Source organism: Lissotriton helveticus, chromosome 4_1 (assembly GCF_964261635.1).
Source record: "Lissotriton helveticus chromosome 4_1, aLisHel1.1, whole genome shotgun sequence".
Lineage (NCBI taxonomy): Eukaryota > Metazoa > Chordata > Amphibia > Caudata > Salamandridae > Lissotriton > Lissotriton helveticus.
The window spans coordinates 1,903,089,601-1,903,114,502 of record NC_136063.1 but is presented as its reverse complement, the minus strand read 5'-3'; the positions used below and the strand labels follow the sequence as shown (position 1 = coordinate 1,903,114,502).

The window sequence follows — 24,902 nt, the reverse complement described above, 5'->3', positions numbered from 1 at the left end:
TCGTTTACCATTCTCCATAACCCTTCTTGCCAGCATCCTCCGTTTGTATTTATCTTCTCCACTTTTAACACTTTGACATTTTAAGTCTTCCTCATTTCTTCCTCCGAGTAGCTTTTACAGAAGTGTCTTCTGAACTTACGACCCCTTCTACAATGTGATGAGATAGAAAGCAAGCACCTCAGATTGGAGCGGCATCACTGATTATACTGCATTGACAGCAAAAATGTACGCATGCAGTAGGGGCTACTTTGCTTCCACACGAGTTCTTGCCTGTTACCACATCCAGTAAACCAATGTAAAATGGGAGCTATTGATAAGAACAGACTAGGATCTAAAGTCTAAATATAAAAACAATAAATAGCTATCACATCAGACAATTAGGCCCAATAACAGGCAGTGGGTCGGTCATTTGGTGAAGGAAGCACCTGGGGCCTAAAATGCAACTACACTAACATTATGTGCCCCAAAAACAGACCTTAGTTACAGAAACCACTGGAAGAGCGGTCTGTGGGAGATTAATATAGTCAGAAATGGACAGAAATTGAAACGTTTTAGTTTTGAATCTTAAAATTGTAACCACTGTAACCACACAAATGTATTTTGGCTTTCGGTAAAGGTAAATGCAACTTAGACTGGCATACTTGTTAACGGTCTACAAACATACATTTTATGGTTACAACAAACGCGAATCACAATCGGAAGCAGAATTTAAATATTTATTCTTAAACCATTTAAAATCCCCCAAAACATTGAAATAAGCTTAATCTATAAACAGATTTACAAGAGAAACAACTACATAAGATATATGAGCACTACAGTTTGTGCCTGTGATGAGGTTATTTTATAAAGCTTCAGATCAACCTTATTTACAACCTTTGCTGCTTTTACACTTATAAAAATATGCTTTAATCCATAACATTGTCTTCAAAAACTATTTTCAGAACTATTTTTCTCTCAGATATAAATTGTAATTGAGTTTGTTATATAGCAGATGATATTTTAAACAAATGTTTCTTTAAAATTAAAACAAGTTAAAAGTAATTTTTACAGTGTAGGCACCATTGAAAATAATTGTCCTTGGCATTTCTAACCACACCATTTTTCGCAAGTGTCCCATTTATAAAAACACTGTAATGGCAAATTTTTACTAAAAATTCAGTACTCGACACCATTACTGTTTCAATATTTGGCAGATACATTTCAGAATATTTTAAAATGTCTTGTGCAAAAACAAAATGTGAAGGTCTGAACTATAAAATAAACACACCCAGCCTTTATAAAAAAATTTACACCAACAATGCTAAAACTTTGAAGTACTGAAATACATTCCCAGCTCAAATTTTTAGCACAATATACATACTGGGATGACAAATGATATGACCCATCTAGCAGTACCATAAATATATAATCAAAAGCAAGTTTACAGTCAATTTTTATAAAGGAAATAAAATATTGTCTTACTGCCCAGTGCTATTTTGGTGAAATAATATCTAGAAGTTACTTGCATAATGACTCAAACATATTTAATTTACACTTTGACAAAATTAACAATGATGATGCTGTGTATCTAAGGGAATTATTTTCTAAATATTTTACAAGGTAAGTGACCACTAGTAGGAGCGGAATTGTGTTACTGTCTATCCTTACCTGCTTGCTTGGTATCGGTCACAGAATGCATGATGTTAAAGCTTCCCTCAAGCATGCCATTTACAATAGTTAAATAATTACACTGAGTCTCTAACCCTCTCCCATTATTGCCAAGAAGATCCAAAGATATTGCTTTAAATTTGCTAATCAAAAAGAATGTAGTTGACAACTTTGAACACTCCAGATGCATATATGTCCTACATCAAATTGCCTCATTTTACCTGCAAAACATTAAGATACATTGCTCTCATACAAGTATAAATCATTGAGCTGCCTAATGTTTTATCAACTGAAAAATAAGTAATATTCATGCAGGCATAAATGTTTAAGAAACATGCCTTGTTATTTTTATTGGACACTCCGCATTGCTTTCTAAAAAAGGACTTCATATTATGTTTATGGACATAACTTGTAATTGAGTCACAAAATCTGAACAGAAACTTATCAGCAATACAAAAGACCTGCACGTTCCATGAAGGTACTATGCGACAAAGATCACAGCAATATACTGTACTTGTACACCTTACTAATTTAGCTTTAGCCATTGTTACCCAAAAGCAAATCTATATGTTGACATGACCAACTAAACAAAGGTGAAATGACCATATTAAAATTAAGCAGTCTTTACAAAATAATTTCCTGAAAATATAAAACCATTTACACCATCACAAGGTTGTTGAGCAGATTTTTCCAAACTTCAAATCGTCATCTTCCTTATAGTCCACAATAGGTTTGCAAAGATCCAAAAGGCACAAGGAGCTCATGAGCTAAGCACTGCCAAGCTTGAAGTAGTTTTGGTGGGTTTCACTGGGTCCATAAAAACAGTGGAGTACTTTGAGATAGATTATTATGATGAGTCTTTAACAGAAAATCTGTTACAAAGAATGAAAAGGTTAGTATTAATAATTCATATAAATTATATCAGGTTTACTTTTAACATAAGAGTAAGCATAAGTGAAGTCCATTTCTTATTTGTTGAAATTATCAAAATAAAAACCTTAGAAAAGCCTGAGCCGCAGGGAGTGCAAAAGCACTCCGCTGCACCAAATCTCACCCGCCGGTACCTAGTCATCAGTCCTTCTCTCTCTCTAAACCCAAGACCAAAGAAAGAGGATTTCAATGGTCAAATTGTCTGGATGAAAACAGCACTCAGGAGAACGAATAGAATAGTCACTGCAGTGAGAAACCTGCTATTCCCCCAAACGCTTAGGCAAACTGACAAGCAAGACTCTATAAAGGTGACTTCACCCTAATCAATTTCAACAGCTCCATCAAATAGGTTTTTCAGCATATTTGGGGCAAAAAGAGTATGGATCGCTAGCTTTTTTTGTACAAAAGAGCAGTACACCCCAAGTTGGTGCCACAAAGATGATATGGAAGGCCATGACACTGAAAAGCAAGATGCCACTTTGGACTTCTACGCATATCTACAGCTTAGGTACATCTTTTAAAAATAAGTGTATTTGATATTAAATCAACATTACACGGTACAAATATAAAACTGGAGCAAAAATAATGTAGGTTTCCCAAACTGTGGGTCACATGCCAATTTTTGGTGGGTTGCGAATGTCTAAGCAATAAATAATGATGCCTTTAAATTCCGTATTTATCTAGTCACATTTGCTGTGCTACATAACAGAAATTCATTGTCAGGCTAGGTCTTCTGGAAAATTTCTGCTTGTTTTTAATGTACGGGTTACTTACCTTCGGTAACTATGTATCTGGTAGAGACTATTCTAGCCGCAGATTCCTGAACGTATAATTATCCCCAGGCGTAAGACTGGATCTGGAAAACTTTCTTTGCCATAGCATCTCTGCGCGCCGGGGGGGCTGTACCACGTGACTCAGCCCTGACGTCGTCCGTGGGCGTGACGTCAGCAAGGTCACATAAGCCCCATCCCGGCGGGCTGACGTGAGGTTTATTTCGGAGAACTTTTCCACGCCACAACGCAGAGCCACAAACAAAAACTGTGAGAATATGGGAACATTGTGCTAAAAAATAAGAGACAGAAAGGGAAGAAACGAACGGTGAGGAACAGCACCATCTAGGAGAGTGCCAGGCACTGTGGCACCGAAAGTGATAGAAGGGAAGAGCAGAGCACAGCTACTTCTAAGCAACCCTGCAAGTAAATACAACACCCTCCCTGGGGGCAGAAAAGCATGTGAAAAACGTCACAGCAGACGAAAGGGGACCTGCAACCCCAGTCTATAAACAGTGAGGGACAACAAGGCCAGAAGAGTAACGACTAATAACTCCAGGACAACACCAGCAAGGAGAGGCGCATTCCCTGTAAAGAGCTAAGGGTCGATGCACAGCCAAGAGAAACCCAACTCAGAGGACTGCAGAGTAGTCAGAAAGTTCAAGCCATGAACAAGGGAAAAGTGCATGAGTAGGCCCCACACTGGAAGTCCAGGGTGCAGGGATGCAGAAGTACCCATGAACCCACCAACCAATCACGAGAAAGGAACAAGTGGATCAAACAAACAAAATGAGCATCCCACTAGGGAGTAAGTGAAAGAGGGCACTCGCAGGCGAGTGCAGAAGACCAAGCTGAAGGTCCTCGCAGAACAGGGAGGAAGGGTGGGTCGTGAAGGAATATGCAGCTAGAATCTTCTCTACCAAATACATCGTTACTGAAGGTAAGTAACTCGTACATCTGATAGAGACTACTAGCTGCAGATTCCTTAACGTAGAATAGATACCCTAGCCATACCCAGAAGGGAGGAAAAGGGCCTGTAAGAGACCCTCAGGAGGAAGAAACACAGGGCCCCAGCAGGGGATGTGTAATGGGGACCAGAAGGACGGCCCAGCCCCAACAAGCAGAAGGAAGCAAGGACGGGGCGAAGGGAGGCCAGGATACCCCAAGCCCATCCAAGGTACCAGGGACATCTGCCAGAAAGTCCCGGTGGTACAGACAACGGCAGAGAAGTACAGAGGAAGAAAGGAATCCCCACAAACTCCAAGGAGAAGAGGTAGAAAAGGAGACAAAGCCCTCTACAGGAGAACACACAGAGAAGGGGACAGTTGAACCGGCCTCAGCCTCGAGTCAGCAAACAAGGCAGGCAGGCGTGAGAAGAAAGAAGCAGTCTTGCAAGGCTCCAGCAAAACAAGAGGCAGGAGCAAAAGAGCACATGCCAAAGTCCACGGCTGTGGACCAGAAAGAGCAGGCGTACGCAGCCGGCAAGTACCACGAAGCCGAACGCCCAGACCAAGCCGAGCGCAAGGCGAAGGCAAAGACCAGAGACATCCAGAACAACCCCTAAAGGGAGACCATTCCAGACAAACTAAACCACGAAAAGAAGTGGGACCAGCCAGAAGAGAAAGACGTAGGACAGACTAAGCCGTCAACCAGAACACAGGAAAATACCAGGAAATCCTATACCCCCTGGAACACCAGGCAGATGACCGGGCCGAAACGCTGGACAAAAAAGGGCGGAAACACCACAGCACAACGCCGCAGACGGCATGTAAAAGCCAGTCCAGCGATGTAGCGGATACTGAGAATGACAGAACCTGGAGCAGCGCAAGCTATGCCCAGACAAAAATTAAAGAAACCGCACCAGCAGAATACAGCATCGCTAGGAAAGGCGAGGAACCCGCAAAAGGGAGTCCACATCTTCCCAGCGTAGGACAGAGCTATACAATAGCTACAAGTACCCCACTTAGGGTACGACACATCCCAAAGAAAACATGGTAACCACTCTTAGGGAAAAAATCCGCATCAGAGAACAAGAACATAAGACCTGCGGTAGGAACCACAGACGGCTTAGCAATCAGCCAAAAAATACATACTTGCCAAAGGGCTGAATCAGCAGCCAACAGAAGAGAGGGGCCAACCAAGGAACCCCAAAGGCACGTCAAACCACACAGAAGATACAAACGGGCCACTCAAAACACCAGATTCCAGGAAGCAGGTGGGATAACGCCTCCCATCAAGCACCGGAGGAACAACAAGCCAGCCTACGAAGGGGGAGGAGGACGGAGCACCGAAAGGAGACGCTGAATGGCGGAGTCCGCATGAGTGTTAAACAAAATCACCCCATCAAAGGGCAGGTCAACCAGACGCTCCTTAATATTCTCAGGAAAAACAGCATCCCGAAGCCAAGCATGGCGACGGAGAGCCACAGAACTGGCCATAGCACGGCCGAGAGCATCAGCAACATCTAAGGACACACTTAGAATAAACGCGGCCAACTCCCGACCATCTAACGCACAGGCACCTTCGTGGGAGACATGAGAGAGAAGGGACTCCACAGAATCCCATAGGCTGGAGGTAGCCCTGGCCAACACACAAAGTGTTGAGCGCCCGGAAAGCAGCACTGGATGGAGCGAAGATGTTACGCCCACATGAATCCAACCACCGGGCCTCCTGAGACGGAGGAAACACAGGCAAGGACAGAAAAGCAGTCCGCAGAAGAGAGCCCTGAATAGAAGGGTGGAAGGAAAGGCAGACTGGGTTGTGCGGAGCAGAACGGTTGTAATGCAGGAGCGGCTGAGGCACCGGATCACCCGTAGCAGGACGCACCCAAGTCCCCAGAAGCGAGTTGTGGAGCGACGCTTCGAAAGGAAGGAACAACTCCCGTCCACCAGAGCCCTGGTGGAGAACTTCCAAGAGATTTCCGTAGGGAATGGGGTGACGGGGTCACCCATTCGCAAAATGCCAGCGGCCGTGGAAATAGCCCGAACAAAGGCAACACTGGCCTCCGTAGGACGCCGCGGGGGAGAAAGCAATTCCTTAGTGGGCGACGGCTGCGAACTGAGCCATCCGTCCCCAAGTCGAGCTATCGGGGGAAGCGGCCAGCCCCTGAAAGGTGGGGGATCGGAGGGACCCCCGGGGAAGGCGGAGAAGCCGGTGAAGGTACCAACCACGAGCTGCGGCAAAATAGGGTCCGAGGATTTAGGCTGCGGCGACGAGTCCTCCCTGGAAGATGCTGGTAAAAAAGCAACTATGCGTTGTCCTGTCTCCGGAGAGGGAGAGACTAGGAGATGACAAACCTCTGGAAAGGAAGGAACCTCTGGAGACTAATCAAGGACCTGACGCCAGCACGGCGCGGAGGAGCCCGCCACATGCGCCGGCTCAAAGTCGATCGGCGACGAAGTGGATATTGGCGGCGCAGAGTCGACCTCTACCACCATGTGCTCCTTAGGAGAATGGGGCGGGGTCGGAGCCGGTTCGGCTAAGGAACGGTGCCGAAAAGGCACCAGCTCGACCTCACACGGGGCAGCCGCCTGCGTAGAGGATCAAGAGGAACTCGGGCAAGCACCCCAGGCTCCAGCCTCCACCAGAGGCACCACCAGGGCCGGGTAGGAAAGCCTTCGGCACCGGCTCGGCCTCTGGTGAGGTAGCCGCCCGCTCAGAGATCCGAAGGGAACTCTGGGAAAAGCCCAGAGTCCCGGCGACCTCCTGCGACGCCACAGGGAGCCCCGTAGGGATTTGTGGCGAGGCAGGGATGCGGTGTGTCGAAGCGGTGAGCCCCGAAGGACAGCACCTCGACGACACCACCCTCCTAAAACCTGAAGCCGAACCCTTCGGCGCCGAGGCCGAAGACGCTGGCTACTCTGCAGAAGGCCCCGCGTGAGGCAAGGGATCCGTGGATGTCTCAGGAGGTGGAGGAGGGGCCAAAGAAGCCTGCAGAACGACAGCGAAGGCGGTCATTTGGGCCCTAGTCGCCCAGACACCAGGAAACCGTGGGTAGGGTGGTGACAGGCGAGGGCGCACGTCCTGAGGGGAGCCCGCGCCCTCCGCCAAACGAGGACAGGGCCTCGGAGACAAGCTGAGAACCTACCCGTCAGCGAGCGACACCCCTTGAGCCGTGGAGAAGGGCGATGCCGCAGACGGAATCGCCGGCTCCTGGCTTCAGAGGTAGGGGGACGAACGCTGGGATGACATAGACCTGGACAAGCGGGCCAACAGCAATTTCATCCGGCACTCCCGCCGTGACTTCGGTTTGAGGTGCTGACAGGCGTCGCAGTCCGTTGAGTCATGGTGCTCGCCCAAACACCATATAAAAAAAAATCGGGTGAGGGTCCGTAGCAGACATCTGATGTGCACAACTGGTACACGTCTTGAAGCCCGCAGGCATTCGCACACTGTTCCTCAATACAAAGTGTGAAAGGCCAGGACACGATCCGGATCCACGTTGCATGCGGAAAAGAGAAAAAACTGACGTTGGCACGCCGGGTTGGTGCTTATGTGACCGTGCCGACGTCAGGCCTGCGGACGCCGCAGAGATGCTATGGGAAAGAACATTTTCCGGATCCAGTCTTATGCCTGGGGATAATTCTACGTTAAGGAATCTGCATTTAGTAGTCTCTATCAGATATGAGGATTGGTGTTTAAATGCTCCTCTCACCTTTGAGAAAGAAAAGTAAAGTGAATTATGTGACAGTCTTACTGGCGTAAAAAGTGTGAAAGCAAAGTTTGTAGGATGTCAATTTTTGTAACAAAACAACATGTACATACCTGTTAATGAACTGTACAGATTCAGCAGTAAGAAAATTAAATGAAGCACTTTTTTTAAAATAATTGTAAGGTGTGCTTGAAACAAATTTTAATAGGATGGAAAGTAATCAAGATACTTTACTTGGGAGATGCACAAAAAATATTCACTTCAAACAAATTTCAAACATGATTGGTGTGCTTTATAGTTTTATCAGTAAAACTTTAATTTAGAGCCCATTTCAATGGAAAATTTGCCTTATGTAAATGTAAGGGTGGTGCCACACAATGCTTTAGTTCTATTTAAAAAAAAACAAAAAAACACTTGCCTGCCTCATGTCCATTAAAGTTAGGTGGGTCCCGAAACTTTTACGTTCTAAAAAAAAAAAAAAAGGGTTATTGTTCTAAAACGTTTAGGAAGCACTGAAACAGATCAAAGTGTGACATTGTCACTCAACTGGGATATTCTGCATTTACAACAGTAATATGCAATACCAGAATAATGTTAAGGATCCAGAAAACTGAAGCCTCCATAGGTAACACTGAGGGTCGCCTTTGTTTTTCCACTGTTTCATCACGCATAGCCCAATCCAAACAATATTAGTGATGCACTGGTTTAACAGCATGCATTTACCCCCAACAAGTGTAGGGCAATATGGTAGTCTGAAGAGGCAGTGGATTCCTGAGCCCTTTGACATCTGATGAGCACCTACCAACGGATGTCCAGTCTGATGCAATTGGGCTATGAAAAGTCGCAATGGACTCAAGATATTTTTAGTCATTGAAATTGGAGGCTAGAAATCTCTCACTCTGGTCTTTACGTTGTGCTAAATCTTCAAGACAATCTGTTTTGCTCGGGGCAAATTTTAACATATCAGTTTCATGGCTATCCTTTTGGCTAACAGGATCACAATTGCAGCCAGTCTAAACACCCCAAGCGGCACCTTTTTCACATATCCCAGCAATACAATCAACATTTGTAAATTATTGTACAATCTATTAAGTCATTCATTATCTCTACCACATCTAACCAACACCAGATTGGTTTGAGTTCACCAGTATATCCACTGTTAAAAATAATTGACATCTAGATCCACTTCAAAAGCTAGCCTAGCATGTGCATCGATGCTCATGAAATGCAGAACACATAGCAGATAGTTAAGAAACTCACCTCGTAGCATCTGGAGACCGGATAACCTGGGTTAGTGGTGCAAAATCTTTAGGGAGTCTGGGAATCCGGATAAGTTTTTTTACTGTACTGCTCAATCTAGCATAAATTAATTACATAGGGACCGCAAAATATCCAAATTGTCAGAGACTAAGTTAAGTTGTCCAGCGAATAGGATTCTCCAAATTCTCAAAAAGCTATCCTTAATGGTTGATGTGCAAGACGTTCTGCAGTCAAGAGTATGAGAGGGTTTTGTGCTATTGGAATCGCAGGAGAACATACTAGTAGAAATCTAACCCGCTGGCTCAGCTTATTCCATGCTAAGCATATGGTCGCGCTGTCTTTATTTTAGTTGGGTCCTGTGGCATGCTTCTTGGCTTTCAGTGGGATACCCCCTGCCTGGTCACGTTCAGGTTTCAAATATGGCAGTCTGGCATCTGGGTGGCACCAGTGTCCAGAAAAATGGCACTATGTTACCAAATAATACAGTTTAGGGTAAGGAACCTCAAACCCACTCAGCTTTTATGACGGTGTGAGCGTGTTCCAACTAATCCTAGGCTGCTTACCCGCCCAGATGTTTAAAGAGTAGGCTTCTCAAATAAGTGAAGCAACTGTTCACAAAAGGAATGGAGATATTCATAAAAAGGTTAAGTAGCCCAGGACGTAACACCATCTTGATTACAGCTACTTTATCTGCCTATGGCAGTGGGAGTTTAATCCAGCACTCTATGTGTATGGTAAACCTATTAACCAAGGGAATCATACCACTGCATCGGTTACCATCAAATGGTATGCATAACACTCTAGAGTCTTGCTAGAAGAGTAAGATCATCCACATCAGAATAAAACCTTTAAATTGCACCAGCAACATGCTGCCCCAAATGGCAGATATATTGTGTTGGATGGCATGATCGAGGACCAGAGAGTGGCTATAGCAAACTCATGCTCAAGGTACACATGACTTGATTCACCTAGCAGAAACAGTAGACAATGAGCATTCCGCCAGACGGGAAAAGATGCACTGAACTACTTCTATAGAGGGACACATCTCATGGTCGGCCAGCTGGTGACAACTGAGGTAGTAGTCAGCACTCACATTCAGGAAGCCTGCAAGTGATTGACAACCAACCCATAATTGTAAACCCGGGCCAGAGCCCACACCCAGAGCTCTACAACTGGCTGACATAGGGCGTGAGACCATCCCTTAGTCAACTTACCACACCACAGTCGTGTTGTCTGGGAGGATCTGATCAACTGCCAAGGGATCGTAAGAATGCCCCCCAATCGAGATAATCACCTGAAGCTCACACAGGTTGGTATGACATCCCTGCTCAGTTGGAGAATAAAGTCCGCTGATCTCCAACTCTTTCAGATGTGCACCTCAATCTAGAGTGCCGGCAACAATCACCACAGTGGATACTGCTGGTGGAGGCCAGAAGGGTCTTCCTCTCTTGGGATTCCCCCATAACTTAATGTCCTTTGCAGCCTCCAGGGAAACCAAGAAGTTTTCCTGCAGTTTGCCCCCTACGGAAAATACTGAGCAGGGAGACACCACTGGAAGTCATGCATGAGCTAGCGGGTGTAGACCAACAAGATACAGGAAGTCAGGAGACCGAACAAACAAAGGACTGTCAAAGCAAGAAGAGTGCCCACTCCAGAAATATTAGGATCATATCCAGAGACCTCTGGTAAACAGTGTCAAACACCACTCTGGTGAATGACACAAAATGCAAAGATTCTGCCTTTAAAGTGAATTGTGGAGTTAAATGAACATGGCTATTACTGTCCTACACAGATGTGCTGCAAACACCACAACGGTAAAAACGTGAGGTGCTGATGAAAATATCAGGAGCAACATACTTGCCCGATCTCTTGCTCTGGAACTAGCTCCACACCTCTCTGCTCAGAGGGCCAAGGCTTCCTGTTCGAGAATGTGAGAGTGCTCACCTGAAGACTAGAGAGAACAGGCAGAACTGGGAGGATTGTAACCCCTGTAAATGGAGGGCATAATCCTATTGATGATCTGGAGGTCACATCGGTCTGTGATGATGACTTGTCATGCCCCAAGATGTGATTTCAACCTCCCACATCCCACACGTGCTACCTTGTGGGTGAGCTAAAGTGGTTTTGCAGGTAGGGAAAGAACAAGAAGAAAAGTAAGATGATTAGTCATTTTGTGAATGAGAAACAGGAGAACATACTCCGCTTTTTTTGGCCTTTTGTGAAAGCCATATTTTCTGCCACAGGCCCCGAGGTTTACCTCAAGTTTACAACCGGTGAAAAATTGGACTCATTCGTTTTTAGAAGGGTTAAATAGAGAACAGTTTCTGTTCCAGTAAATTGGTCACTTCACAACTGTCCTCGCTGTTAGACCTGGCTCTTTTTGCAGGTTTATCCCCAAATGTTTTGCCTCCTATTTTTCAGAACCTTTTTGTTGGCTATAGGATTCTAGGCACTTAACCACTGCTGATCTATGTGAGGTTATGACAATCGCTTAGTTTGCAAAGTAATTTATGTGATTGTGGTCCAATGTGTTTTATGTACAATATACAATATATTTTCGTATACTACTGTGTGGAGTCTCTTTTGTGGTGTATTTACTGTGTCCCTGGTGTGTGTGTTCCGCAAACGCTTAACACATTTCCTCTGGGAATAGGGCAACTGCTCGTGCAAAGATGCCAAGGGGGAGAGAGGGGGTTATCTCAAGTGTGTAACTCCCTTATCCTGACTAGAGTGGTGGGTTCTGCCTGGCTTAGGTGCATACCCTAGCCAACCAGAAAACCCATTTCTAATAGTCATGACCAATATAATCTGGCATTTATATATGGTCTGAGACTGAGCCAGCTACCAGCTCAAAAAAGGAGTAAAGGGCTCTCAAAAGTTCTTTGGGGACTTTTTGCCTCCAACTCTGCTGGATGCAGCTGGAGCACTCGTGGCAATTTCTGTGGCTAGTGGTGCTGTAAAATGTGTCCTTAGAAGAAACAGGATGGCTATGGAAAGGATGGTACAGGCAGTATCACTGATGAGAGGTAACCTTGCGAGGAGGTGATCTGCACATCATAACCTGCTTGCAGTCAGTACTTTCTGGCCCAAGGGGATATACAGTACGTCCTCCTGTGCATCCTTAATGATGTATGAAGGTTTTGAACAAGATGGGTTTTGATCTCCCAACTACAGTCCATTCATTTTCGGGATACAAACAGTCAACACTGGCCCTAAACATTTAATAAGTTTAGTAAATCTATTAGACCACCCACCCTCCTTTTATACTGCAGGTTCTCAAACTTATTCAAGAACTGGTTTCCTGTACTCACATTTAGCATCTGTTATATATTTTTCTGCCATAAGGGACATTTTCCCCTCTACTGAGGTATGCCCTGAGCCGCCCTTGGAAGTTGAAGTCTGCTGTTCTTGCTTTTACATGGCTCCAAAGAGAATGAGTGGGTGCAAGAGCAAATTATAGGACAACATCATACTTAGGCAAGTCATACTCCGGTAGTGGATCTAAATTCTTCCTGCTATGCTCCTTTTGCAACTGGCTGGGTCTTGCATGTGAACTGGGACAGCGCCATCGGTTACCCCCACATAATTATGTTGGGGAAGGAATATAAGGCCCATGTCACTGCTTGGCAAACTGACAAGCAGCATAAAACGTACCAGAGGGGAAGTTGTGGCTCATCGTCTCAAATGAGCTCAGAAACCCTCAGACATTCATATCTGTGCATAGATCGCCGCCTAGTGTTGGGTCCGGATGATTGCACTTTGTTGTCTTGGAAGAGTCTTCGAAGTATCACGAGATAGGTGACTCCTCCCCTGGACTACAGTGCGCATGGGCATCTTCTCCATCCTCCGATTGTTTTTCGCCATTGTGGCAGAGATGGTGATAGTAAAGTAAGAGATGGCCATGCCAGAGATAATGCTGCAGCTGCGACAGACACCGGGGAGGAGGGCGGGCGATATGAATGTCAGCAGCCCTACATGCCAAGAACAGATGCATACTGGTAAGTAGCATATTCCATTCGAGGCATGTGGGCTGCTGAATTCATATCTGTGCATAGACTGTATAGCAGTATCTCCTCTAGCGGCAGTTACCGGTGCCAGCTGCAGCAGTTTGAAAAAGAGTTTGGAGGACAGCCTGGCCTACAGCAGCTTGCTGTTTTGCTTGCACGTCTACACAGTAGTGTTTTGTGAAAGTGTGTATGGTGGTCCATGTGGCTGCCTTACAAATGTCTTCAAGAGGAATATTCCCTAGGAACGCCATGGATGCCCCCATTTTCCTTGTAGAGTGTGCTCTTGGGGGGACGGTTAAAGTGCGTTTTGCCTTTTGTTAATGCATTTAACTATCCATCTGGCTATTCCTGACTTTGATATAGGATTTCCTTTGTGTTGTGGTGCAAAAGCAACAAATAGTTGCTTTGTCTTTCTAAATGATTTAGATCTGTCCACATAATAAAGCAGAGCTCTTTTTACATCTAGTGTGTGTAGGGCTCTCAGCTACTGACTGTGGATTTTGAAAGAATACTGGCAGTTCTATTGATTGATTAATATGGAAATTGGATACGACCTTTGGCATGAACTTAGGGTTTGTTCTAAGAACCACCCTGTTGGCATGTACTTGCATGAGAGGTTCTTGAATTGTTAGTGCTTGTAATTCGCTTACTCGTTTGAGTGAGGTAATGGCAACCAAGAATGCTACCTTCCACGTTAAGAATTGCAGTTCGCATGAGTGTAGAGGTTCGAAGGGAGGTCCCATAAGTCTGGTAAGTACTATATTTAGATTCCAGACTGGGGAAGGGGGGTGTCTTGGAGGGATCACCGTTTTAAGACCCTCCATGAAGGCTTTGATTGCTGGTACTCTAAACAGTGGAAGGTGTTGCCTGTTTTGAAGGTATGCTGCTATAGCAGCGAGGTGTAGTCGTATTGAAGAGTATGCTAAGTTGCATCTTTGTAGATGCAGCAGGTAACATATAATGTTTTGTATGGAAGCGTTTAATGGGTTGATTTGGTTATTGTTGCAGTAAATAACAAATCTCTTTCATTTAGCTGCATAGCACGCTCGTGTAGTTGGTCGTCTTGCCTCCCTAATGATGTTCATGCAGTCTGGAGGCAAGTTAAGGTATCCAAATTTCAAGACTTCAGGAGCCAGATGGCTAGGTTCATCTGATTGGGATCTGGGTGTCTGATTTCTCCATGGTTCTGAGTTAGAAGATGGGGTGCGAGGCACAGTCTGACTGAAAGTTCCAGGAACGTTGTGTACCATGGTTGTCTCGCCCATGTGGGAGCAACTAGGATTAGTGTGAGTGACTGATGACGCAGTTTGCATGTCACCAGCGGAATCAGTGGTGCTGGGGGAAAAGCGTACGCAAATCTGCCTGACCAGTTCATCCATATCGCACTGCCCTGTGACAACGGATGTGGGAACCTGGCGGCAAAGTACTGGCATTTCGAGTTTTCTTTTGTGGCAAACATGTCTATCTCTGGGTGACCCCACTCTTTGAAGAATGGCTGGAGAACTTGGGGGTGAATCTCCCATTCGTGTAGTTGTTGGCTGTGCCTGCTGAGCAGGTCTGCCATCTGATTGTCCTTCCCTGGAAGATGTTCTGCTAGGAGAAAAATGTTTTTGGGAATTGCCCACTTCCATATGCTTTGTGCCAGGTGGGACAGCTGTGGAGAGTGTTCCTCCCTGTTTCTGGATATAGTACATTGCGGTCATGTTGTCCGTCCGGATCAACACAGTCTTGCTGTACAAGTATTTCTGGAATGCTTTCAGGGCTAGGAATATCGCTAGCAACTCTAGTTGGTTGATATGCAGTTTATTTTGTTTGGTTGTCCAGAGCCCTTATACTGTGTATTGAAGGAGATGGGCTCCCCAGCCTGTCAGTGATGCGTCCGCTGTTAGTACTAGTTGTGGAACCGGCTCTTGGAACAGTCGCCCCTTGGAAAGGTTTTGTGGGTTCCACCACTGCAGAGAGTTGTGATCGCGACTGTCTACCAACACTAGGTCTTTTAGTTGTCCTCGAGCCTGGTTCCATTGCCGAGCTAGGCATTCTTGTAATGGACGCATTTGAAGTCTGGCATGGGGGACAATGAATATGCAGGAGGCCATCATGCCTATGAGCTGCATGAAGACTCGAGCTGGCAGAGACTGTTGTGGCAGAAATTTGCGAATGAGCATCTGCATGCTGGCTATCCTTGCTGAGTTTGGGTATGGCTTTGCCACGGAGGTGACTATAGTGGCTCCCAGATATTGTTGTGTGTGGGATGGTTGCAGATGCGATTTTGGGTAGTTTATCGAAAACCCGAGGCTGTGTAGCAGCTGAAGTGTTTGAGACGTGTGTCTTGCACACTGTTGGTATGATTTCGCTTGTATTAGCCAATCGTCTAGATACGGGAACACATGGATGTGTTGCCTTCTGAGATGTGCTGCTACTGTCGCTAAGCATTTTGTAAACACTCTTGGAGCCGTGGTTACCCTGAAGGGCAAAACCTTGAATTGGTAGTGTTGACCTTGTATTGTGAACCTGAGATATTTTCTGTGAGCTGGATGGATGGGTATGTGAAAATACGCATCCTTGAGGTCCAGTGTTGCTAGGAAGTCTCCTTGTTGTAGCAACGGGAGCACTTGCTGTAGTGTGATCATATGGAAGTGCTCCGACAGTATGTATTGATTTAGGGGTCTGAGGTCCAATATTGGTCTGAGGGAACCGTCCTTCTTGGGAATAAGGAAGTATAAGGGAGTATACTCCTGTCCCTTGCTGGTGGAAAGGGACTGACTCTATGGCCCCCTTTTCCAGCATGCATTTCACCTCTTGTTGGAGCAGAGTGAGGTGTTCTTTGGACATAGGACGGTGTCTGGGTGGTATGTTTGGTGGTGTAGAAGTGAGTTCCAGGCAATAACCATACTGGATAATTTCTCTCACCCACCTGTCCGTGGTAATTGCGTGCCAGACAGATAGGAACTGTTGGAGTCTGCCTCCGACCGGTGTTAGGTGGTCTGGAGGCAGCGTGATGAAGTCACTGTTTTGTGGCAGTGGAGGCTCTGGTGTTATTGCCTCCACGTCCTCTTCTCTTATTATTGTTGCCCCTATAACCTCCTCTGTTTGAGGAACCTTGTGTGTTGCTTTTGTTTGAAGATGACGTTTGCGAGGTATTGCCTCGTGTGGTTGCCCTGTATGAGGAGCGAGGTATTGCCTCGTGTGGTTGCCCTGTATGAGGAGCGTCGAAAGGAGCCTCTATGTTGCTGAAACTGTAATGCCCCCATTGACTTTGCGGTTTCTGTGTCCTTCATTTTATCTAAAAATGGTGTCGACAGCAGGGCCAAATAGAAAGTCCTGATTGACTGGCTGGTTAAGAATGGTGGACTGCACCTCGTTCTTAAAGCCGGAAATACGCAGCCATACATGTCGGCGTAGTAAGACGCTAGTGTTAATAGACCTGGCTGCGGTGTCTGCTGCGTCAAGCGCACATTTGATGGAGGCGTTTGTAATGAATTTTCCCTCCTGTATGAGGTCATCAGCTTGTGCTTTAAAAGGCTCAGGTAGGTGTTGCATTAAGCTTTCGAGCTGGTCATAGTGTGCCCTGTCGTAACGAGCCAGTAGGGCTTGTGTATTGGCAATCCTCCATGAATTGGAGGCTTGTGCTGCTACCCTTTTACCTGAGGCCTCTAGTATATTTGATTCCTTATCAGGGGGAGGTGCTTCCCCCGTTGTCTGTGAGTTGGCCCTTTTACGTGCATTAGCCACTACCAGGGAGTCTAATGGTAACTGTCCTCTGATGTAGGTAGGGTCTGTAGGGGCTGCTCTATACTTCTCAATCCTGGGATGGATTACTCATGCCCTGGCTGTATCTTTAAATATGTCAGGTGCGTGTTTAACACTCCCTTTAACATAGGAAGTGTTCTGACACTCTTTTCTGAAGTAGGGAATGTGTCAAATAAGAAGGATTCTTCGACAGGGTCATTATGCATGTCTACATTGTGGTACTGCGCTGCCCTGTCTATTAGTTGGTTGAAGACAATGGTGTCATCAGTAGGTAACGGCTTAGTTGGATAAGATGGTACATCAGGGATGGGATGGGTGTTGTAAGGGTCTGTTGGCTCCTCCCATGGTTCTTCTTGTGGGTGAGGATCTTGTGGAAAATCATAGTCAGGCTGTGGATCTTCCCCTGTGTTCCCCTCATTGTCCCCGTGGTGAGAAGGAGAGTAAGGAGCAAAAGGTGTAGTAGGCATAATAGGATAGAAAGGGATGAAGGGTCTAGAGGGAGAAGTCCCAAAGTCCTTCTACAATGGAATAGGGGAATGAGAACCAGTGTCCAGTGGCCTCTTCTTCCTGTGCAGGATTGTGACTTTACCAGTCTCTGGATTAATATATATTTTTGCCTGGTCGTCTGATGGATCTGGATGGAAGAGTTCTTCCTCTACAGTCCTTGGTTGTGTGTTTGACTTTTTTGGGTCGATAACACCTTCTGCTTCGACGACTTTTGGTGTCTTATTGCTTTTCTTCGGCTCGGGCCCTTTCTTCGGGTCGACGAGTGATTTGGGGACGACCGGATCTTTCGGTTCGACACGTTTCTTGTGCTCGACAGGCTTTTTTGGTTGACTGTCCTTTGCAGAGTCGATGGTGTTTTTGGGATCGACTGGTGTCTTTGGAGCACTTGTTTTTGGGTTGATAGCCTTCTCCGGCCGGGTTACGGGCTTCGGTACGCCACCCTTTTTGTCGGCGACCTTTGCTGGGTCGATGGTTTTCGGTACAGCGGGCTTGTTCGGTTCGGCGCCCTTCGGCTGTGTGTTCTTGTTCGGTTCGACGACCCTTTTGGGGTCGACGCCTTTTGGCTGAACGGCCTTTTTCGAGTCGACAGTCTTCTTTGGCTCGACGCTTTTGGGCTGTACGGCCTTTTTCGGGTTGACGGCCTTCTTGGGCTCTGGAACCTTCTTCGGGATGATGGTACTTGGCCCTGGGGTCTCTGAAGGCTTAGGTTTCGGAGCCGAGGCGGATGGCGGGGCTGCCGAAACTTTTCTCAGATCTTGGCTAAGGCCTTTTGGCGATGCCTCGACCGGAGCCTTCGGTAACGGGGTAAGTGGTGTCAGGGCAGTGTACTCACGATTTGCCCCGGTGGGATCTTGTCATCGGAGTCCGGGTAGTCCTCGACGGTGACGATCTCTAGGTCCGAATCTGGAGCTTCCGGTAGTTCTTGGTCATCATCGAAGAGGCTGTCTGGTTCCGGTGCCTGTCGCTGCATCTTGCCTAGCGGCCCGTCAAATCCGTATGGTTTTCTTCAACCGAAACTGGGCGCAGGCTGGGCAGGTTTCTTCCTTATGGTCTGGGGAAAGGCACTTGTTGCATACTGAGTGTTTGTCAGTATGTGGGAACTTGGAGTGGCATTGTGGGCACCTTTTGAACTGGCTTCTTTCCATCGACAGCAGGCCCACGTGGCGTCGAAAAGGCCCAACGGCCCGCGTCGACTATCGAGTCGAGATGGAAAGCTTGATCGAGTAAAGAGGTACCGAGCGAGAACAATACAGTCGAAGTCGAAGGCCTTTAGAAAAGTTTTGTTTCGATTCCGAAGTTGGAGTATAGGAGTAACATCCGAACCCAATGGCGGAAAAAAACAATCAGAGGATGGAGAAGATGCCAATGCGCACTGTAGTCCAGGGGAGGAGTCACCTATCTCGTGATACTTCGAAGACTCTTCCAAGACAACAAAGTGCAATCATCCGGACCCAACACTAGGCGGCGATCTGTGCACAGATATGAATTCAGCAGCCCACATGCCTCGAACACTCAGTTTTAACATCTCCATTAACTTGTTCCTCTGTAGAGATTTTCTCCAAAATGACCATCTGATGCCTATCACCCTCCGGTCAATCAGATTCACCTAACTGGAGGACAACCCTTACTCAAACTATGGACTACAAGATCCATTATTGATGAAGGACCTGAGACGCATTCTCTTAACAAAACCATATTTGTGATTAGAAATGGTAGGAGATGTATTAGCTGGTTGTACAATGCCCTTCAGCAGCACACACATTTGGGGTTGCAGCCTTTCTGAGATTTATGGGAGACTGAAACAGGGTGGTTACTCAATAATAAGGAATGGAATAATTGTTTATTCCTAAACGTCATGTAACGAAGTTAAGCTCAATAAAACGTTTGCCCTGTGCTGGTTCCTCCTAATGCATGCTGCACTGCTGTCTCAAGTGATCTCCACTACATGCTATGGCCATGACCATCTTTACAGTGAAAAAACAAGAAATCCCTTAGGGACCAGAATACACAGTCTTATTTTAACATACTGGTCATTCACTTAATTCACACCATTCAATCACTGTGACAGTTCCTACCAAACTTAAGCCACAAAATGCAAACGAAAATTAAATCACTACTAAATTAAGTATAATAAGACTTAATTTATTTAGCCTAGAACGGCATCTTATCAAAATTAAAAACACTGTTAAAAATACTAACACATAATATACACAATTAAAAAAGTATTATTTAACAATTCATAAACATGCAACCTATAATCCGCATGAGAATAAACAGAGTGGAAAAACAAAAGTTAGACCTGACAAATTAGTCTTAACAAACTACACATCTGTCATGGAGTTTATACTTCAGAACATGGACTGGAGCAAACTTCACTTATGCTTCTCAAACCCCAATGTTCCCCAAACAGATTGTGTACATAAAAGTTGGCGTCGACGCGTTTCGATGGAAAAATCTTTATAGGTCCATCTTTTTCAAGACTAAATGATATACGCACTTGGTCAGATAGTTCACTTTTCATGCGAAAACCTTTGTAATATAGGAGGGAAAGAAGAAGGGGCAAGGAACCTCCCTCGTGAGCGACAATTAAAATAATTACTCTTCCTCGAAGATGCTTTCTATGGAAGTAAAGGGAAGTTCCAATCGATTTTCTATGGTTAAACCTTTTTGGCAGTATGTCAAAGGTTCGGAATAAATCTTGTTTATTTATCTGCACCTCTCCTAAATTGTAGCAGAAGAACAAACTCATTCACCGTTGTTCGGTCCTGGCATTTCCACTCTGATAAATGCACTGTTTTTGGATTGAGGTCCCTGTATTCTCATAAGCGGGATCCGTCAAAAAGATTGAACGGCGCAGACTCCCGTCGGTCCAACAGCGGCGGGTTCGACCATCTTTAGCAACTTACTAGTCTGAAGTTCTTAACTAGACTAATATTTAACCCTGGGTGTAGGAATACGCTACGTTCGCGTAGTTTGCGCTACTACGCAAATTGCACATAGCACAGTGGTACAAAAACGTGTAGCGGGCATTTTTTGCTTGCTCGCGGTCCTCAACGTCAAGTTGGTGACCGCGAGCGAGCAAAATCAGTAACATCAAGTTGCCGATCATGGGGGGGCGTGGCCAGCAGCATGGCTCGATAAGACGTGACTCTCCGGAGCTCCCGGCGAGCTGCACCCGAATCCGTCTTTGTACTTAGCCCGGAGCCACCAGAATCGCGAGAGGGTCGCCGCGGAGCAGTAGGACCCACCACTGCCCACTTTCGTTGAGTTTGAAAGCTATTGGTCAGCAAACAACAGACTTTGTTTCTCCGACTCGGGAGGCCCGGCGGCGGCAAGATGGGGGCCGCCAACGCAGAAAACTGAGATCGGCGTTGCCTACCGGTTTCCAGGCCCTGAGGTAGTCCGTAGCAGAGAGAGTCCTAGTGAGGGTGCCCCCGAGCGGTGCTGCGCGGACTCTGGAGGCTCCGGTGCGGCATTAGGATGCTCCGGTGGACCGGCGTACCTAACCAATATGGCGGCCGGAGCAGGGATGTCGAGGTAGCGCCGACCCGGAGATTGTCCTGCTGACGAACTGCTGGCTAGGAGGTGAGAGCGTGAGGTGCGATTGGCGACGCCCGTGGGCTGAAGAGTGGATGGAGACAGGTCCCCGTGGAGACGCCAGGACTTCCCTGACGGGCGGGCACTTTACCAAGATGGCGGCCGTAGTCGAGAGGTAGTGCTCGAGAGTGCTCCGACATACCGCCAAGCCTTGCTGCCGTGACTGGGCCCTACAACAAAACAACCTCTTCAAAATAAACAGCTTGGGGTGGTGAATATACCCACTGGCCCCGTCTCTCACCTACATATGAGGAGACCTCCCCGTGGTAACCCCGCGACCACCTATACCGCTGAGGAGCCCTTGATCCCCCCCCCCCCCCCCCTCCCGAGAAAGAGACCTTTGGCACTGTCGGGCCCGGGAGGCAGAGGTGGAGCACCCCAAACAGCGGCAGAGAGGCAGCCATGGACATTGAGTGGGACGGCCAACACGGCCTGCAGCCCCGAGTAGCGGCAGACACAGGAGCGCGATCCGGGCCCAGCACACGGCCGAACACATGACCCGGGGCCCTCGAGGAGCGGGAACACTACGATAGAAGCGCACACGACGACTGCGAGAGGAAGCGGGACCGCCCTATGTCGCAACGGACTGCGGAGGCCGCTGGTGCCTGGTTGCGGCCGGATAACGAGAGGCGGAGGGGAACACAAGTGGACCACGGGCTGAACGTTGAGGTAACGCAAGACATGGGGAAGAAAGACACTCCCCAACCCCCTAAACAGGGGCCTATGGACAATTTTGCCGCCCCTAAACAGTCGACGGATACCCTCCACGCTGCCTGACCTGCTGATGGGAGCCATTCAGGCGTCACGACCCGATATCCAGGAATCCCGGGCAGCCCTGGAAGTTAAGATCGGCGAGGTGGGCACCGAAGTAACACTACTGAGGCAAGACTTCCGAAATGTATTAGACAGGGTGACCACAGCGGAGACACGCTTAGGCGAGGCCGAAGATTCGATCTCCACCCTGAGAAAAGACATGGCAGAACTCAAAGCATCCCATTGCCAACTGATGTGGAAGGTGGACGATGCCGAAAATAGAGCGAGACGCAATAACCTGCGCTTTGTAGGCTTTAGAGAGGGAATTGAAGGAACGAACATGGCAGCATTCCTCCACTCCTAGCTCACCAAAACCTTCCCAACGGCGCAGTTCTCGACCTGCTTCATCATCGAAAGGGCGCACAGGGCCCTCCTGGTAAGGCCGTCTGAGGGTGCGAGACACAGACCGGTCCTCCCAAGGTTCCTTAACTTTGCGGACCAGGACCTGATCCTGCGAGAGGCTAGAAAACTGGGGGAGATCCGACTGGAGAACACGAACATTATGATATTCCCAGATTATAGCCAGGAGGTGCAGAAGCAACGTCGCTCCTTCAACGCAGTGAAGGCGAAACTACGGGATCTAAATATCTCTTACATGCTACTCTTCCCAGCAAAGTTAATGGTCATCTACAAGGAGAAGACTTTTCTTCACCCACCCGGAGGACACCTGGCACTGGCTGGAGGAACGCCCTATCCTCCATAATAGAGAGTCCGCCGGCTGCGAAAGGATGGACAGGTCGCCGCCACACAGACCCTAATGGGAAGTACCGAAAGCACAGAGACTGAAGTCCCGACAGGCAAGGAGACAAACCCCGGCTACACCTTATCAAGGGCACGGCTCTGGAGGCGCACGCCGTGGGCGATCGGCCTCACCGAGAGGAAACGTCACGACAGGATCCAGGTACAACTGTTTGCGGAGCAACGCCCGATCAGAGGGAGATGACGAGGACGAGATTGGGAGCCGGACTTCTGGAGGGGAAGAAGAAGAAGAAGGTGGGTCGCGCTCAATCCACCCGTTGGTAGAGACGATCCGAGACTTGGAACATGATAATTCGGGGCGAAACAGTGTCCCTGAACCTGACACTGAAGACTCTCACTCGTGAACTATGGTGGAACTGGTTAGGATTTCTGCAGCTCGTCGCTGGGGAGCACGAAAGTTGACACGCTCCTTTATATTTTCACTTTTTGTCCGTCCTGGTTTTGTTCTCAACCACTTCACAAGACTTTCCAGGCTATTGATCATTGTGTTTGTTTAGGGAAAGTAGTGTTGCAAGACTAAGCGAGAATTGGTTAGAGCAGAATAAAGGGGGGGGACAACGGGAGGGTGACAGGCCTTCTACTACCGGTTCTATCTTGTGAGGGGATGGGACTGGAAGGGGAGGGAGGTGGGGGAGGGGATCAACAGCAATGGGGAATTGATGTCCGGTTGGGGGTTGGACATGGGCGAGGGAGGGGGGAAGTTGAGTTTGAAAGGGGGAGACAATCATGAGACTGACAACGCACACAACAAGACTCCACAAGCCGCCTCCTACCGGGAGACAGACTACATTAATACGCACGGCCCACAAGATGGTAGGTGAACACGAGACACAGGGAGGAGACAGGGGAGGGTTCAGCGTCTTGCCATGGAATGTTAATGCCTTAAGTAGCAAGATCAAGAGGGGGCTGATCAATTCCTATCTTAAATGCCTAGGCCCAGACATCACATTGTTGCAGGAAACCCACCTCAAAGGCACTAATTGCGCCTTCCTCGCCAGAGGACGCTTCAAGCTCCTAGCGCATGCGGGATACACAACAGATTCCAGAGGGGTTGCTATCATTATCAAAAAGACCACTCTGTTTTCTATAACCCAGACGTGGACGGACCCCCAGGGAACATATGTGGGTATCAAGGGGATGTGGAACAGACGCATGTACACCATAATCTCGGTCTATGCTCCCCCGAAACTTCAAGCATCCACATTAAAGAAAGTAGCAGAAATACTACTAGAAACGGCTGACACTATACAGATTGTCGGGGGAGACTTCAATGACGTCTTGAACGTCAAACAGGACAGAACAGGTGCGTCCCAAAGAGAAGGGACCCAGACGCCCCTGTCCCATTGGTCGGCAAGCATGGGACTTACAGACGTCTGGAGGTGGCTCCATCCTGACCAAGAGGCCTACTCTTACTTAGGTTGGACTATATAATTATGTCCAGACAAAACCTGACAGTGCAAGACTTAGCGGAATATAAAGCAAGAGGAGTGTCGGATCACTCTCCATTGCTGGTCAGAGTGGGCATGAGACGTCAGGGAGGAACACAACTGTTGCATCTGACGGGATGGGATCTACAGAACGCTAACGTCCTGAGGGGACTGAGAGCTGACGTGAAAGTGTATATCGCCGAAAACGAGGGGACGGTTGCCTCGAAAGTGATATTCTGGGAGGCACTGAAGGCGGTTATGCGAGACAGGGCTAACAGCAGGCTGGCGGAGGTACGGACGAAACTCCACTCTGAAGCAGAACTAATAGAACAGAACATACTGGAATTGGAAAGGGAGTACCAGACTTCGAGGGACCCAGTAGCCCTTAGGAGACTGACGGATAGACAGACGCAATATAGGGAATTAGTGACTGAAGAGGCGAAAACTCAAGCTTTAGCCACCCTACATCGCTTATATGACATAGGGGATAAATCAGGCAAACTATTAGCGCGGCTCAGTAAGAAGGAGCGCGCGGATAGATGGGTGGAGCAGATCAGGGGCCCCCAGGGAGCGTTTCTCAGATCGGATGCACACATCGCAGACGCGTTCGCGGAGCACTATGAAAGCTTTTATGGGGCTAGGGACTTAGGGACTTGTGCCGAGGCCGTACAGTACATGGACCAAACCGAACTGCCGACCCTGTCCGCGGACGACCTTAAAGACCTGGACTCTGATATTACCCTAGATGACATCTCCGAGGCCCTGGCCAGACTGCCTCCAGGGA

At 47.4% G+C, this 24,902-nt stretch overlaps 1 protein-coding gene across 5 annotated transcripts in view; it reads right to left on the bottom strand.

The window, feature by feature from the left end:
- Window positions 1-700: 700 nt before the first annotated feature.
- STK26 (serine/threonine kinase 26) overlaps window positions 701-24,902 on the bottom strand; it is a 179,552-nt gene continuing 155,350 nt past the window's right edge. For 3 of the 5 annotated variants that reach the window (XM_078688548.1, XM_078688549.1, XM_078688552.1), the window contains one exon: window positions 701-2,519. In XM_078688548.1, the coding sequence (XP_078544674.1) occupies window positions 2,495-2,519 (25 nt within the window). In that variant the 3' untranslated portion in view covers window positions 701-2,494. Of the gene's footprint in view, window positions 2,520-8,416; window positions 8,464-24,902 lie in introns of all 5 variants that reach the window. The other 2 variants (XM_078688551.1, XM_078688550.1) reach the window with 1 other exon arrangement.